The sequence below is a fragment of the Agelaius phoeniceus genome, chromosome 3 (assembly GCF_051311805.1).
Source record: "Agelaius phoeniceus isolate bAgePho1 chromosome 3, bAgePho1.hap1, whole genome shotgun sequence".
NCBI classification, from domain to species: Eukaryota; Metazoa; Chordata; class Aves; order Passeriformes; family Icteridae; genus Agelaius; species Agelaius phoeniceus.
Genome location: NC_135267.1, coordinates 72,878,956 through 72,893,365, shown reverse-complemented (window position 1 = coordinate 72,893,365; position 14,410 = coordinate 72,878,956). Strand labels below are relative to the sequence as shown.

The 14,410-nt window shown below is 37.0% G+C and overlaps 1 protein-coding gene across 4 annotated transcripts in view; it reads left to right on the top strand.

The window, feature by feature from the left end:
* The window catches only part of DISC1 (DISC1 scaffold protein), a 178,981-nt gene that overhangs the window by 81,839 nt on the left and 82,732 nt on the right, over positions 1 to 14,410 (top strand). For all 4 annotated transcript variants that reach the window (XR_013181410.1, XR_013181411.1, XM_077175602.1 and 1 more), the window contains 2 exons: positions 45 to 147; positions 11,089 to 11,277. Coding sequence is in view for 2 of the 4 variants with exons in the window: in XM_077175602.1 (XP_077031717.1) it covers positions 45 to 147; positions 11,089 to 11,277 (292 nt within the window). In the remaining 2 variants the exon portion in view is untranslated. The remainder of the gene's footprint in view (positions 1 to 44; positions 148 to 11,088; positions 11,278 to 14,410) is intronic.

Here is a 14,410-nt window from a genome sequence, read left to right as displayed (position 1 = left end):
TTACATGAATGAATTCTATATCATGGCTGTCTGCTTCAATTTAGGTTTGCACAAGTCAGAAACTCTGCAGTACTTTGAGGAGGAAAGTGAGTGATATTGAGACTCAACTACCAGCTCTACTTGAAGCCAAAATGCTGGCTGTTTCAGGTAAGTTTTAAGTGATGAGAAGGATTAACAGTGTTAAGGAGTGTGTTAGAGTAGTTATTGACCTCTTCATAACAGACTTGTTAGACAAAGTTGTTCATGTGCTTGAGTAGAGCCCTTGAAGTTGTGACCAGCCTGGCAGAACTAAGCTATGGCTGTGCCATGCCTTGTGTAAGGTACTTCAGGTCCCTCTCCAGAGTTTGGAACTACTGGCAAAGCTGATGCTGTGAGGTAGACCATTAACATCCAAAACACATGGTATTTTTCCATAGGTGAAATTGATGTATAATCATCAGTAGTTGTTCCCCGACTCCTCAAGTTACATTCTTGGAGCTCTCTAGCTAAATTGTAAATGTATACCTGAGGTATCATAATTACAAGTCTGGCTTTAAATGACACTTCAAAACGGAATACAATAATTGGCAGCTTCTGCTGTTCAGATCATTAAACAACTAATGTTGGCAGCAAAAGAGCATTTTCATCCTTGGAGCACTCATGCATATTATTTACAACCAGTAAACTACTGAAATGTGATTACAGAGTGTGATACATAACAGCCTTACATGCTACTTGCTTGGGATAGCTGCACTGTTCACCAAGGAAAAAAGGCAAATCAGCCCTTTCTTTTAAGTTGGAAGAGGTGGGGTTTCTTATTCAGCAAATGTTTCAGTAGGTGTCTCTCTGCTAAACACCTGCCTCAGAGAGGAAGCTGAGTAGAAGGAAATGTGGACTTGAGTGCAAGGAGTTTTCCAGTGTTACACCAAGTAAAGAAAGGCTAAAAGATTTTTGATACATGTCAAGATGAGATTTAGCTCTCTGTATGTGATTTACCTTTTCGATTATATATAAGAATCTATATTGCACACATAAATGATTTTAAAATGAAACCTTGGGCAGTCACATGTTTTGTTTGCCAGAAGTGGATAATGTGAGGCTTGAGCAAAGTCTTAAAGGAAATTAAAGCCCAGATCCTGTGTTGGTGCTGAGCATGCTCAATTTCCTTTTTTCTCATAATACCTTTTTAAAATGGAAATCCTCTTTATTTTTCTCTCAGCCTGTAAGAGGTAAATCAGGCAATTGTCCTTCTCTACCCTTAGACTGTTTAAATGTAGGTGACTTTCTTACTTTCAGAAAAGGGGTTTTATGGCTTGGGAACAAAACAGCCCATTAACTGGACATGCAGTAGGAACTACAGACTACATGTAGGAAGCAGTTGGCCAGAAAAGCTGTATCTCAGTCTGACACTTGGAGAGAGTGAATGACAGCTTGAGGATCATTTCCAAAACATTCATAACAGCATTTTGTACTTGTTAGCTCTTAAAAGAGGTTGGTTGTTTCAGGAATGAATTCCAAAGTCGATTTAATGCTGCTCTTTCTATAAACTGTTTTTTACAATTCTTTGACTGCCTTTCTGTGCTTTTTAAGAAGTATCAGTGCAATTTATTTGTGCTGATAAAAGCACTGTTTCTTCATTTACTCTTGCTTCAGGGAATTTTAATGACTGTGAATGGTACAATTGTAATTTGTTACTAAGGCAAAATTCTGCATGGCATGGTTAAAAATCAAGGATGAAGGGTAATTTGGTGACAGTGGACACTGTAATTTCTTTACCTCATTGTAAGATACAGATACATTTGGTCAACATGGTGGTACTTGTTTATGTAAAATGCAGAGTTGTATACAGAGGACACAGGGGAGGTACAAGAATAAAAAGAATTTTTTTTTCTCTGAAGACCTGAAAGTAAAAAAAAAAATAAAATCTGATAACACCAGAAATAGTCTTAGAGCATGAGGTGAATAAAATCAGAAAAGCCATGATGCAGAGTGGGTTGGAGCTAGCTAGCAGAGAAGCAAATCAGGAAGAAAAGATTTGTTAAATGCAGAAGAAGAAAGAGGAAAGAAGAGATGAAAATAGTGGGGCTTATGTTGTTGTCTCTTGTTGTTTGTTTTTTTTTTTTAACTTTATAAGGCAAAACCAGTGGATAATGTCCACTGAACGATAAATTGCTTTAGTTTCTTTGTATTCATGTGTTAGGAGTAAATGAATACACCTCTTAAGGAAAGCATAGTTAAGAAGCAGGTCTTAACCTTCTAAATACTGGCTAAGATTTAAGCAAGATACTTTATGTTTGTATTCCCTGGTCTCTCAGCCAACAGTGTTAATGAACAGCCTGGGTATACTCAATTGTTAGGAGTTGGAAGAATGTTCAGTTGGGTAATATGCAATTACTTAAGGACAGTCTTGGAACAGCATGAAGTTCAGAAAGAATTATAGTGTGTGCATATGTAAATATGCAGTAATAATATAGTTTAGTGGTCATATTTATGTGTTTTCTTTTAGTTTGGGAACATCAGGCAGGGTTAAATGTCTGTTACTTCTTATGTAGCAGTTAGATAATTCATTCAGACAGTTTCTTCAATGGAATTCTAAAGGATACTGAGAACAACTGTTTTTCCCTATACAGTTGTCACATCATTTTTGATTAAAGTAGCATTTTTCTTGAGGAAGCAGTAAGAGTTAAGTGACTTGGAACAGTGTCAAAGCAAAAAGGGACTTTTTGGGACTTTTTCCCAAAAGTTTGATTAGATGAACTAAAGAATAGAGTTATTAAGTTAAAATTAGCTTCCAGAGCTTATATGTGGTGGCTTAATGATGTGATGACTTGGAAAGCATGAGATATACCTCAGCCTTTAATGGCTATTTTGACAGCTTCAGACAACATTCATTTGCTACATGGACTGTACTTTCTAATACAAATATATTGATTTAAAATATTGACGTATTTGCACCAAAAATGTAGAATATAGCTGATATTATTTTTGGAGGAAAATAACATGATAAATGTAATGCAAGCAGAAGTTCTATTAGTCTTATCAATGTAACACCATGGAATTTAAGGCTATATAATAAATAATACTGTAAAGACATAAGAGACAATACTATGCATATAAATGCCTCTTCCTCCTATTATTTCGTTCTGGGAAAAGTATAAAATTAAATTTTCAAGAGAAAAAAGAAAGTTTGTGAATATTTGGATTATTGAAGGCCATAAAATAAATTAAATTAAAATCCAGTGAGCTTTCTTATGGGAAAAAGAAAAGAAGCCCATTCTTACATGTTCTATTTCTTTAGCTTTTTCCCTTTCCTTTGTGTGTAGGTGAATGATATTTATTTCAAGAAGTATTTCTATCAACAGTTACAGTTCAGAACCTTTATATCAACACCTCACTTACATCTGATTGGCCGGTTGGGACAAATAACTAATGGTTAATGCTCTGGAGATGCTAGTCCAGAATTTTCCTCCAGTGATAATTAGAAGGATCCTATATTGTTCCAGTTATTAAGTCAATAGCTTTAGGTAATTATAGCTAACAAGTACTCCTGATGTCATGAAATGTTACTGTTGATATGCACATTTGTAAATTCTCATTGACGAACTATTATAGTTTAGCATTTGGTAGATTTTTCTTTAATTATTAAAAAGACACTTTAATGTCAGTGCCTAGAAACCTGCATGTGATTTTTCCAACAGCTGCTTTTTACAGTGGCTCTTAACATGCTCATAAAATTTTGTAGTCAGTTATAGGAAGAACGTGTCAGTAACTGATACTCTCTTCTTTCTTTCAGTATTGTGTTACTATTTAGCATGAAACTTTTCTAGGGAATAAATTTCAGATTAAATAATTTGAAGCTGGTAAAAAGATGCAAATAAGATGATGTTTAAGCAAGTGTGAACATAACTGTAGAAATACTGTTGAAATTATTTTCATACTTTGATCTGTTTTATACAAGCGGAAATAATAAGAAATGGTGTGTTTCTGTTGTTTCCTTAGTGAGAAAATAATTTGGGAATAGGAAGGAAGATGCAAACTAAAATGAATTTTTAGTCCTGTTTCATCTCTTTCCTATATTTGAATAAAAAAGGTTTATGGAGGTCCATTTTACAATGTTTTCATAGACTCTTTGAGAACTTTTTTTCCTCTTGAGAATGCATATTAGCATGGCACTAGATAGCCAGAAAGTGAATTAATGGGAAGCTAAGGAGTCATGAATGAAATACTGTGTTTATTATCCCTGAGATGCATGTTGTTAACTTTCTGGTTTTGAAAACACAGATTAGATCCAAACACAGAAGTTAGAGTGAGGTGACTTGAAGTTTGAAAAATCTTTAAATTGTTTTATACCAGTGAGAGACCATGTATCATGGTCCTATAAATATCATTACCTCTATTTCATTAAGTACTGGCAAGTGGGAGCTGCTTGGAAATGATGTTGTGGGATGATTTCCAGCAGTACAATAATTATATATAATAATATAATTCCTTATGTCAATGTAAAAACATAGTTTTATAAATAACATGACATAAATACAAGATAGCATATTTCACAAAGCTTAATATTAGGGCTGCTGCCTCTTTGGCTGCTGTTTGATGCTCATTTAGGGCAAATTCTGCATAGATCCAACTGTAACAAAAAGAGCCCCCAGCTTTCCAGATTTGGTGCTAAGTATTCCTGTTGGGAATAAGTATGTTAGAGAGGGGACAGAGCCATCAGGCTGGAAGATGCCAGTGCAGACAGAAGGACATTTTCAGCCATCCATCTGGTTTATGTTAATGTGGATGCCTCGTTTTCATGCTCCTGCTGTAGTCTGTCATTTCATTCAGAAGTATGGATGGACACATAGCTCTTGGTATGATGTTGAGTTCTTCCCCAGATGTGCTGCGTACAGCTCTTAACTTGTTTTTCTCTGGAAGGTAGTGGTGTTCCTGGTCTCTTCAGCTTTTCTGTTTCTGAGAATTGAGGTAATGGTTGAGGTAGAGACAAAAATAGCACTGCTCCTTTGTTCCTTCTCATGAAGGCTCAGTTTTTTGATGAATTGGAGTCCGATAGAGGGCTGCATCTTGTCAGATGATGTAGCTGGTTCCACACTTTCCTATTCTTGATTCCAGTAGCAGCCTGGGTTGATGGAACAGAGGCATATTCAGATTAATTCTACTTCATGATTGCAGTGTCTGGTTCCAGCATTCAGTGCTGTGTATGGTCATGTCTTCCCACAACACTCACTTTATACTCCATGAAATAAAATTTGCCACCATGTATTGGTGCAAGCAGTGTACTTTTTGGCATGCCTGTTAACTCGTTTGAAAAATAATGCTAATGAGTCCCCCAAACCAACACTCACATGGTCCCTCAGACTTCACACAGCTCTGTGTTGTGGTTTGTCCCCAGCCAGAAGCAAATATGGACATTCTCTCTGCTCACAGTAGGGGAGGAGAATTGGAAAAAAAAAGTAAAACTTGCAGGTTGAGATAAGAACAGTTTAATAACTTAAGCAAAATAAAATATAATAGTACTAATGATAAAAATAACAGCAATAATAATGGTAATGAAAAGGAGAGTGAGAGAGGCATAAATCCCAAGACAGGCAAGTGATTCACAATACCTATAAAGTGATGCTTGCCACCCATAGACCAGTGCCCAGCCCATTTCCAGGCAGCTGTTGGTCCCTCCCAGCCACCTCCCCCCAGTTCATTTGCTGAGTATGATGTTCTGTGGTATGGAATATCCCTTTGTCCAGTTTGGATCAGCTGTCCTGGCCATGCTCCCTCCCAGCTCCTGCTGTGCTTGCTTGTGGAGCATGGGAAACTCAGATGTCCTTGATTTTAGGCTAACAACCATTCAGCAACAACTAAAACCATCAATGTATTATCAACATTATTCTCTGCCTAAATACACAGCACTGTACCAGCCGCTAAGAAGAAAATTAACTCTATCCCAGCTGAAACCAGGACATTATGCTTTTTGTCTTTTTTATCTCATTCTCAAGTCAGACTGCTGGATGTTACTGGCTTTCAGTGAACTTCAAGAGTAATTCATTGTAGCTGAAGTTCCAGCATGATATGTGACCAGACAGCAGAAAATCTTTTCTTCTGTTGGAGAAGTCAGTCATGAAACAACTTAGTCTCTTTCACTCCTCTTACCTAAGCAGCTATCCCTGGAGCAGGAGAGAAACTCAAGTTATCTCTTTGGCAGCTTCTTTTCTGTGGTTTTGTGCTCAAAGGAGACATGTTGGATGGAAGAGCTGTGAAGGTGCTATCACCCTGCAGAAAGGTTGTGCTGTGGTCTGGAGTGCATGAGAGAAAACACTTGTGGAAGGGGACAGTGATATCTCTCTCCATTGTTACTACTGATTTGAAATGTTATTACTTTGGGGTTTATTTATTTGGGCTCCCCACCACCCCCTTTTTTTTTTTTAATTATTCCTGAGTTGTTCCATGGTGACTGATTAAGTGCAGGTACAAGAGGCACTCTGTGACTGAGAATTGCTCCTCCAAATGTATGTCTGTGGGGTCTCTCACCTTCTTCTAGCTGACATTTACCTTTCAGAATTATATCAATCATGTAGTTGTGTTATGCTTCATAAAAGCATTGACATGTGTTATTGCTTAAAAACAATAATTGCAATTCAAATGTGCTGGATTTCTGTAAAATGTTTGAGGAGATGGTAGACTGTCCCTCATTTGCAGTTTATTTTTTCAGAGGTGCAAACATACTGGCAGTCCTTCCAGAATCTTACATTTCTGTCATGTCTTTAGCTTTCTCCCTTTCCTTTGTGTGTAGGTGAATGATATTTATTTTCTTCAATTTCTTTTGTGGTGTTGAAATCACTTTGTATCCTCATTAATCACAGGGAGGAAGATTTTCAGCCTTGAATTTCCAGTACCATTGATAAATAATATGGTGGCAAATGCCTTAAGCTAAAATGCAAATTTTCACTTATGAATTATTAAAGGTAGTGCTGTAAGTATATGAAGAATTAATTTATAGATAATGATAAATAATGATCAGTCTATTCCTTGTTACATTTAGGCTAGTGTCAAATAGATATGCTTTATTATTAATGAAAAAAATTACTCCTTTATTTGTACTACAATGAATATATATTTTCAGTGGGACTTAGACTTCTCTCTCTGCTTCAAGTATAAATAATGCTAGCTATGAATGTACATAACTTGTGCCATAAATTTGAGAAAAACTGTGAGTAAAAAATTTGTGGACCCTTAACTTTGTCATATATTTTGAAGCGGGAATATTTAATAAAGTTTAATTAATAACATATTTCTTGTTTTTTTGGTAAAATTGCATAGATTTCAAGCCATATTTTTAATCAATTTGTTGCTGGCAAATGGTATCAAAATCATGATATTTTACTTCAAGACTACTAAGTGGGCCACAATCTGCCCAATAAGGTAAAATCTGACAATGAGGTGTTATAATGGGCATGAGTTTGTGGCTAAATCTCTTGAAAATATATTTGATGTGCAGAGTACTATTTAGCTGTAACCATACAAGCAAAATTTTAAGAATAGAGGAAATTAGGCAAATATACTAATGTTTACACTAAGTAAAAGCGATTCTATAGCTACTTTCTGCCTGGAGATTTAAAAAAAAATTTTACTAGTTTTCCTGTGTGGGTTGTTGTACTTGATTTGGCTGGGGATTTTGGCATTCACATCAAGCTGCTGGAGCTTACCTGATGTCACTTTCTGTAGAGGATGAAGGATGCATGGACGGAGAGAGCCCCAGAGGGCAAGATTAAGAAGGAAGATTTAAATGTTTTTGTTGCTGTCTTTTGAGGTAATGGTACTGTTCAGTGCCTCAAAGTGAAGTGTACATACTCAGTTCCTCAGGACAGTGCACTGCAAGCGCATGACCTGTTCAGAGCACTGGCTACTGCAAGTTTCCTGCCCCAGTTTTCCCCCAGTGTGTTTATATAGGTGTGGATGCAGTGGCTAAAATTGCACATCTGTAGCAAGGATCACTGTGAGACAGAAGGAAAGATGGGAAAAGGAGCATCTTGCTCTTCAGTCAGCTTCACAGAATCTCTGTCCCATGTCCTGGTTTAGATCAGAATCTCTGCTTTGATCTTAGACTATTAATTCCTTAGCTTTGTTTTCTCTGTATGTATTTTTTGAGTGAGCAGTCCTATTGGCTGCATGATTTTTGAGTTTCCTGGGAAGAGTTAGACTGACTTAAGTAATATCAGCCAATCAGAACCCTCTCACTGGTATGGCTGTGTAAAATATGGCTCCCAGTGGTTGACAAAGTAACAGCTACTGTGTTCATTTTGGCAAACCAATTATCAAATTATCAAAAAGAGGAATTTTAACATTTTGAGAGCATTAGCAGAATAAAATATCTTGACATATGTCTTCAGAATGTTTGTATGGCATACAATGTGACATCTCAATAACAAAAAAACAAACCACAGCAAAACAACAACAATAAAAAAAAAACAGCCCAGGAGGGCGTTTTTCAATGCTGGCAGCTGTGGATTATATACTAATTTTTAAATCAACCTTCTTATGGCATGTAGGAAGCAGTTACTTTTGTTACTGGGACTGAGGTCAGAGCTCACTGATAATGGTACTTGTAATGCCTGTGTTTTTATATGTTCTTCTAAATTTTCACTGCAGACTTGCAGACATTTTTGCTGTCATGGGAAGCTGCAGCAGGTAGGGTGTCTTTGGCTTTTGGGTTTGTATCTGGTGCCATTTCCTTATAGCCTCAGTTTTGATATAAACTTCTCCTCTGGGAATTCAGATCCATTCAGTATGTATAAAACTTTCATATGCAATATCATACCTTTTTCCTTGCTGCCCTCTGAAATGTAACAGCAGGCTCCAGATTCTAATGAAGATTTTCTCACCTTCATGTTTTATTAAGGCTCCTGTGCTTTGATGCTTGGGATGAGTTCATGTGGATAAAGGTGGACTCAAGTCTTGATGCCTTAGAATCATCTGAATATTTGCCAGTTTTCCAAGTGATTTTGTCTTGCTTATTTTGCTGCTTTGTTTTGCCCATTTGGAAACATGACAAATTAGGGTAATGAAATTTGTGCTGCTGTTTCCCAGTAAAGCTCTGGTAAGCCATATGATCCTACAATTTGTAAAGCATGTTTATAGTTATTTAATTGTAAGACAGAAGTGGAAAATAGGGTTTTAGCTGGGACTTAGAAATGAAGGACTTTCAGTCTGTTAAAAGGAAACAAGAAAATGTCACCTTTAAATGAGGAAGAGGTTGGATGAAACTATCATAGCCTTGGGACTAAAGAAACCACCAAAAAACCAAATACAAAGCAAGACTACCATGCTTAGCAATGTTCAGTCTTCAAACCTGACTTATTTGATAAAGTATTTTCCAAAATTTTGGTAAGTGCAAGCCTCCCTTTGGTACACCTGCCCTCATAGAGCCACTTGAGTTTGCAACAGCGCCTTTGCTCCAGGAGAATGGCTGTGGGTGTTTGGTGGAAGTGCTCCTGTTCTCTCTGGCAGTCTGGAGGAATAGAACCTCTCCTGGCAGCTGCTGGTGGTGGTTTGCCATCTTCTGACCAGTGTAAACACTTGCATCCTGTTCTTTCTTCCTTGTCTTGAAGAAACCGAACAGCAGGCAAAGTGTTCTCTTTTAAGGCTTTGTGACCAACACTTTGACTCCCAGTCAAAAAGATGTAATGCCATAATTCAGGATATTCTGATGTGGATTTGATTGTTTGGATTGTATGTTAATATTTGAAAATAAACTTTTCAATTGATCTGTTGTGTCTAAGCAACAGTGTATCATATTGTGTAAGCAAAACCAAAAAGAAACCCTTACATCTGAATAATGCTGGTGGTATTATAAAGTGATTTCAGGACCCTGAAGTCATTACACATACCTCAGAAGCTGATGAGACATTTGTGTGACTGGATTTGTTTTATGTTAATATTTGCTTCAAGGCTAAATCTTCTAAGTGCCTGTACTTACTAAATACCTTTACTTATTAGATCATATCACCAAATTTTTGCTAATTTAGGATGATATCACAGCTTAAGCCCTATGCTAAAGATTTTCTTTCTTTTATTGGGCAATTCTATATGAAATTTATTTTTATCAAGAATTCTTTAGCTTGAAGTGTGGTGGTGGGGTTTAGTTTTTGTGTGTATATTTTGGTTTGGTTTTTTTCCCCCCAGTCAAGTATCTCAATCATTAAAATGATTCTGGTACAGTTATGTAAATGTAGCACTGTTACTATACTGCTATTTAAAATAATTTAATGGCTGAGTATCTCACTGTCCTTTTCTATTACAAAAGACTTCTTTGCAAAGTAAGGAAACATTCCTCTCCAGCTACTTATAAAAGTGGTTTTCAGAACAGTTAAGTGGATAAATATTGCTAGGCTACACTCTAAATCACTTGGGAGTTGAACTTTTTACTCTGTATCCCTGTCCAAAGGAAGCAGACATTTTTAAAAACTCCAGAATAGTGTAAGCTGGTTCTGCCAAGGCATTCTACCTGTCTTGACATTTCATTCTTCAGGGAGAGCCAGAGTGGAGGGTTGTGACTTCTGAATGGATTCTCTGAGAAGAACATCTCCCCACGGTCTTTGCTTGAGGTGCAGGCCATTTAAGAAATGCAATGTGTCATTCATAAACAACCTTTGGTGCTTGTTACTAAAACCAGCACAAGGCTGCTTTGTTCAGGGAGGAAATACTTCAGGGTCCAGCAGGTTGATGGCCTCTATTTCAAATGTACTGTGTGTTGAGGGGTCCTCCAAAAGAAGAAAATGGTCTGATAGGTCACACTGCAACAATCATTGAATTACAGTGTGATATTATTTGAACCCTAAGGAACAGGTTTCCTGAAAAACTGTAAATAGTATCAATAATTAAAGAAAATACCATTTCTGTGTGTGTAAGGTTAAATCAGCTACAATTATTATTCTTGTAATATTAATGATATGATGCTTGCAAAGCAGTTTTTCTTTTTTTTTCTTTCCCTTTCACTTGCTGTTGGGAAGTATAATTGCCTAATTTTCCAGGATTGCTGTGTGAGCTACTGATGTTGCAAGTGTCTGTCTCATTGTCTTTTTCCTCTTTCTTCCCCTGCCCCCACGAAACATGCAGGAAGTAATTTTGGCACTGCAAGGGATCTTGCAGAAGAAATAAGATCATTAACATCTGAGAAAGAGGGACTGGAAGGACTTCTCAATGAACTGTTGGTTCTGAGTGCCAGAAATACGCGAAAATTAGAGAGAATTAAAGATGATTACACCAGACTGAAACAAGAACTTGAACAAGGAGAGACTGCCTTTGGTGAGTAGTTTACAGACTGTTACAGCTTTTTGCTCTGACCTGAACTCCTGAGGATGTGCTGGGTTTGATGAATCATTCTGCATTTCACAAAACATACTGATTGTCCTGGGGAAAGTCTGGCAATGACCTAGAGAAGCAGTATGTTCAATATCCTCTCATCCTCCCTCTGGAGTTGGGGGGACCGTGAGGAACAGGGGATACCCCAGCAATATACCACTCTAAAAAATCTGTCTTAGCCCAGTTCTCAAAGCCTTTCTTTTCTAAGACCATTTTTGTCACAGTGATGATGGGGCTGTGCTTGTGCTCCCATACAGTGGAACATGAAGTCTTTATGCAGAATCAGTAGATGTGTCTGGCTGTGACAATAGGAACATGTTTGGTATATGAAACCAAATGTTTAGTGTATACATATATGGCACATTTGGTGGTGGGTATGAATGTATGAGGTGCAAGAGACTTTCAGAATCAGACTTGATTCTGAAAGCAAGAATTCTCATAGTAAACTTGTGTTTGAGGGGGAGTTTAAACAACTTGCGAAGTGCTGCTCTCACACAACAATGAGCAGTGTGCTTGGGTTGTAGTGTCATGGTGGAATTGGGGAGGTTGTCTGTGATTACTGGGAAAGGTACTGACAAATTATCAAACAGCAAAGTCATTCCTAGACTTGACTTACTCTCTTGCCTGCTGTACTCACTCCTGAAGTTGAAGCAGATAAAATGGCCTTGCTGCTTGCTTAAGTGAAAAGGCTCAGTAACATTTGATTGACTACAAATGTACAGTTACTGTAATTATCTCTGAACTAAATACAATCCTGAGAGCTACTTCAAAGCTTTAGGATTTTGAAATGCCTTTCGTTTTTCAGGATCTTATGAGCAGTAGGCTGGGTGGAGACAGGAAGGTGCGTCTGTTTTAGAAGCATATGAAGCTTCTTCATAGGCAAGCAAATAGGCAGAGCTATCTTAGAAACAAAAAGATTTGTAGGCAGCTGGATAAATCTAAGACAATGTTTTAAAAATGCAAAGAATAATATATATACACACACACTTCTAGATAAGAACTTGCTTTTCTAGAATCTAGATTAAATTTTAACAAATTATTCCTCAAATTAAGTGCATTGTGATAAAAACCCATAAATGCGCATCAGGCAGTGCTTCTTCTTTCCCTGGATTTTCAAGAGAGTTGAAAAGGATTCTGACCTTCTAATCAGCCCATTTTGTTTCTCTTTTATTTTAGGACAATTAAACTTCCTATAATATACATGTACATTCTCATTTGTGGTTTAATTTAGTGAGGTTTTAAATCAAGCCTGTGCAAGATGCTTGCTGAAGCAACAGAAATGGTATAAGTTCATAGACTCTTTTTTCCCTTTTGCATTTATACAGCTGAAAGGAGATAGCTGCTTTATCTGACCTCTAGTGTCCCACAATTGGTGACAATAAATTTCAAAATACTGGGTGTTTACTCTGTAGATTTTCCTTTAATTTACTGTGATTCTGTAGGTATAAGGAGAAATTTATCCTTGTGTTAAAATAAAATACTGTCAAGCAGATGCTAGTTAGAGATACATAAATCGAAACCTGACATCTTCCCTTTTCATCCTCCCTGCCTCCTGTACATGTGATCAACCCTATTTTCTCCTTTAAAAAATGAAAATATTTGAGAACACTGGCATGGGTTTGATACCAACACATTTAACTGAATGTAAGCTTTCAGTTACTCTCTGGAAAACAGTATGCAGATGGTGTCTTGAGGAAAAGAGGCCACCTTTATGGAACAGTGTTATTTTGCACAGCACTTATATGTTTAGAGAATAAAGCATAAAGAATTGGAATACAATTTTTTGCCATTTGTTTTTGCTGTTGTTTGAAAGCACTGGAGGTAATTGTGTTGGCTTTGTCTGCACTGTGAAAGGTGTGATTTGAGTTGGGGTAGCTAACCTGACTTGCATCACAGCCCTAGGCCTGGTGTTTCATGTATGCCAATAAAATCTGTGTTGCTGCAGAGAAAGGCAATTCTGCCTTTTTTTCTGTTCTCTTCAGTTCCTGCCCAACTGTGCACTAGATTAGGGTTAGGTCCTATACGTGTCTATTTCTGTGTCATCTGGCACTTGAATTGTTGTTTTGTGCCTGTGAGCTTCTTGAAAACTTTGATTTTTTTTTTAAATGAACTTAATACTCTTTTGTATGGAAAACATTAGACAAAAAAATTAAATGCTAAAATATGTGTGTATGTTTGTCTTTATCTTGTATATAAATTGGTCACCTATTTTTTATTTCATTAATAACTGTTGATTTTTCACAGTAATGCAGATATAAGGAAGCAGACGTCAAGGGAAGAGACTTAATCACACAATAATCAGAGCTGGAATTTTAAATAGGACACATCATTAGCATGTTAATGAATTTTCTCACTCTGTGCCAGCTGCCCAAGTATAAAAGATATTGCAGATGTAGTGCAAAAATCAGGCTTGGCTTACTGCACTGAGAGCTGTCAGTGCTCTCTATGAAGGAAATTTGACAAAAAAATCCTTTCATATTTTTAGAGATGCTAAAAAATATGCTTTTCATGTTGGATAATAGAAGCATTGACAAGCAACACTAAGTATTAGCATTTTAGGATGAATAGTACTAACTTGCCCTTTAGACATTGACTTTCTTCTGAGGCCATCAAAATGCTGCGATAAAAGTGATCAACTTTTATTGCCACTTTACAATAGGAAATCCAGAGACTTAGAGGTCATGTAATTTTACCTGGAATGGTGGTGAAAGAGTTTCCCAGGTAGTCTAGCATTAATTCTGATTGAATCAATCCTTGCAATAAACATGTGAAACCAAGCGGTGCTGTTGATTCTGTGTGAGCTTTATATTCTTCTGGACCACAGACATGATGGTTCTGGGGAAATTGCTGAAGGTCTTGTGCTTGGTCATTGAGCAGACCTGTCTTATAAAGTCAGAAGGATCTCTTATGGCAAAGAAGAGAAGTGATTTTACAGCCCAAAACAACCAAACTTGTGTTCCAGACAAGTGAAGCCTAATTACTTGCCTGTCTGCCAAACTGTTGGATTGTGCTTATAAATCCTGGCTTGGGTTGATTGGCATTTGTAACCCAGGGCTGGAAATGAAACCTACCCTCT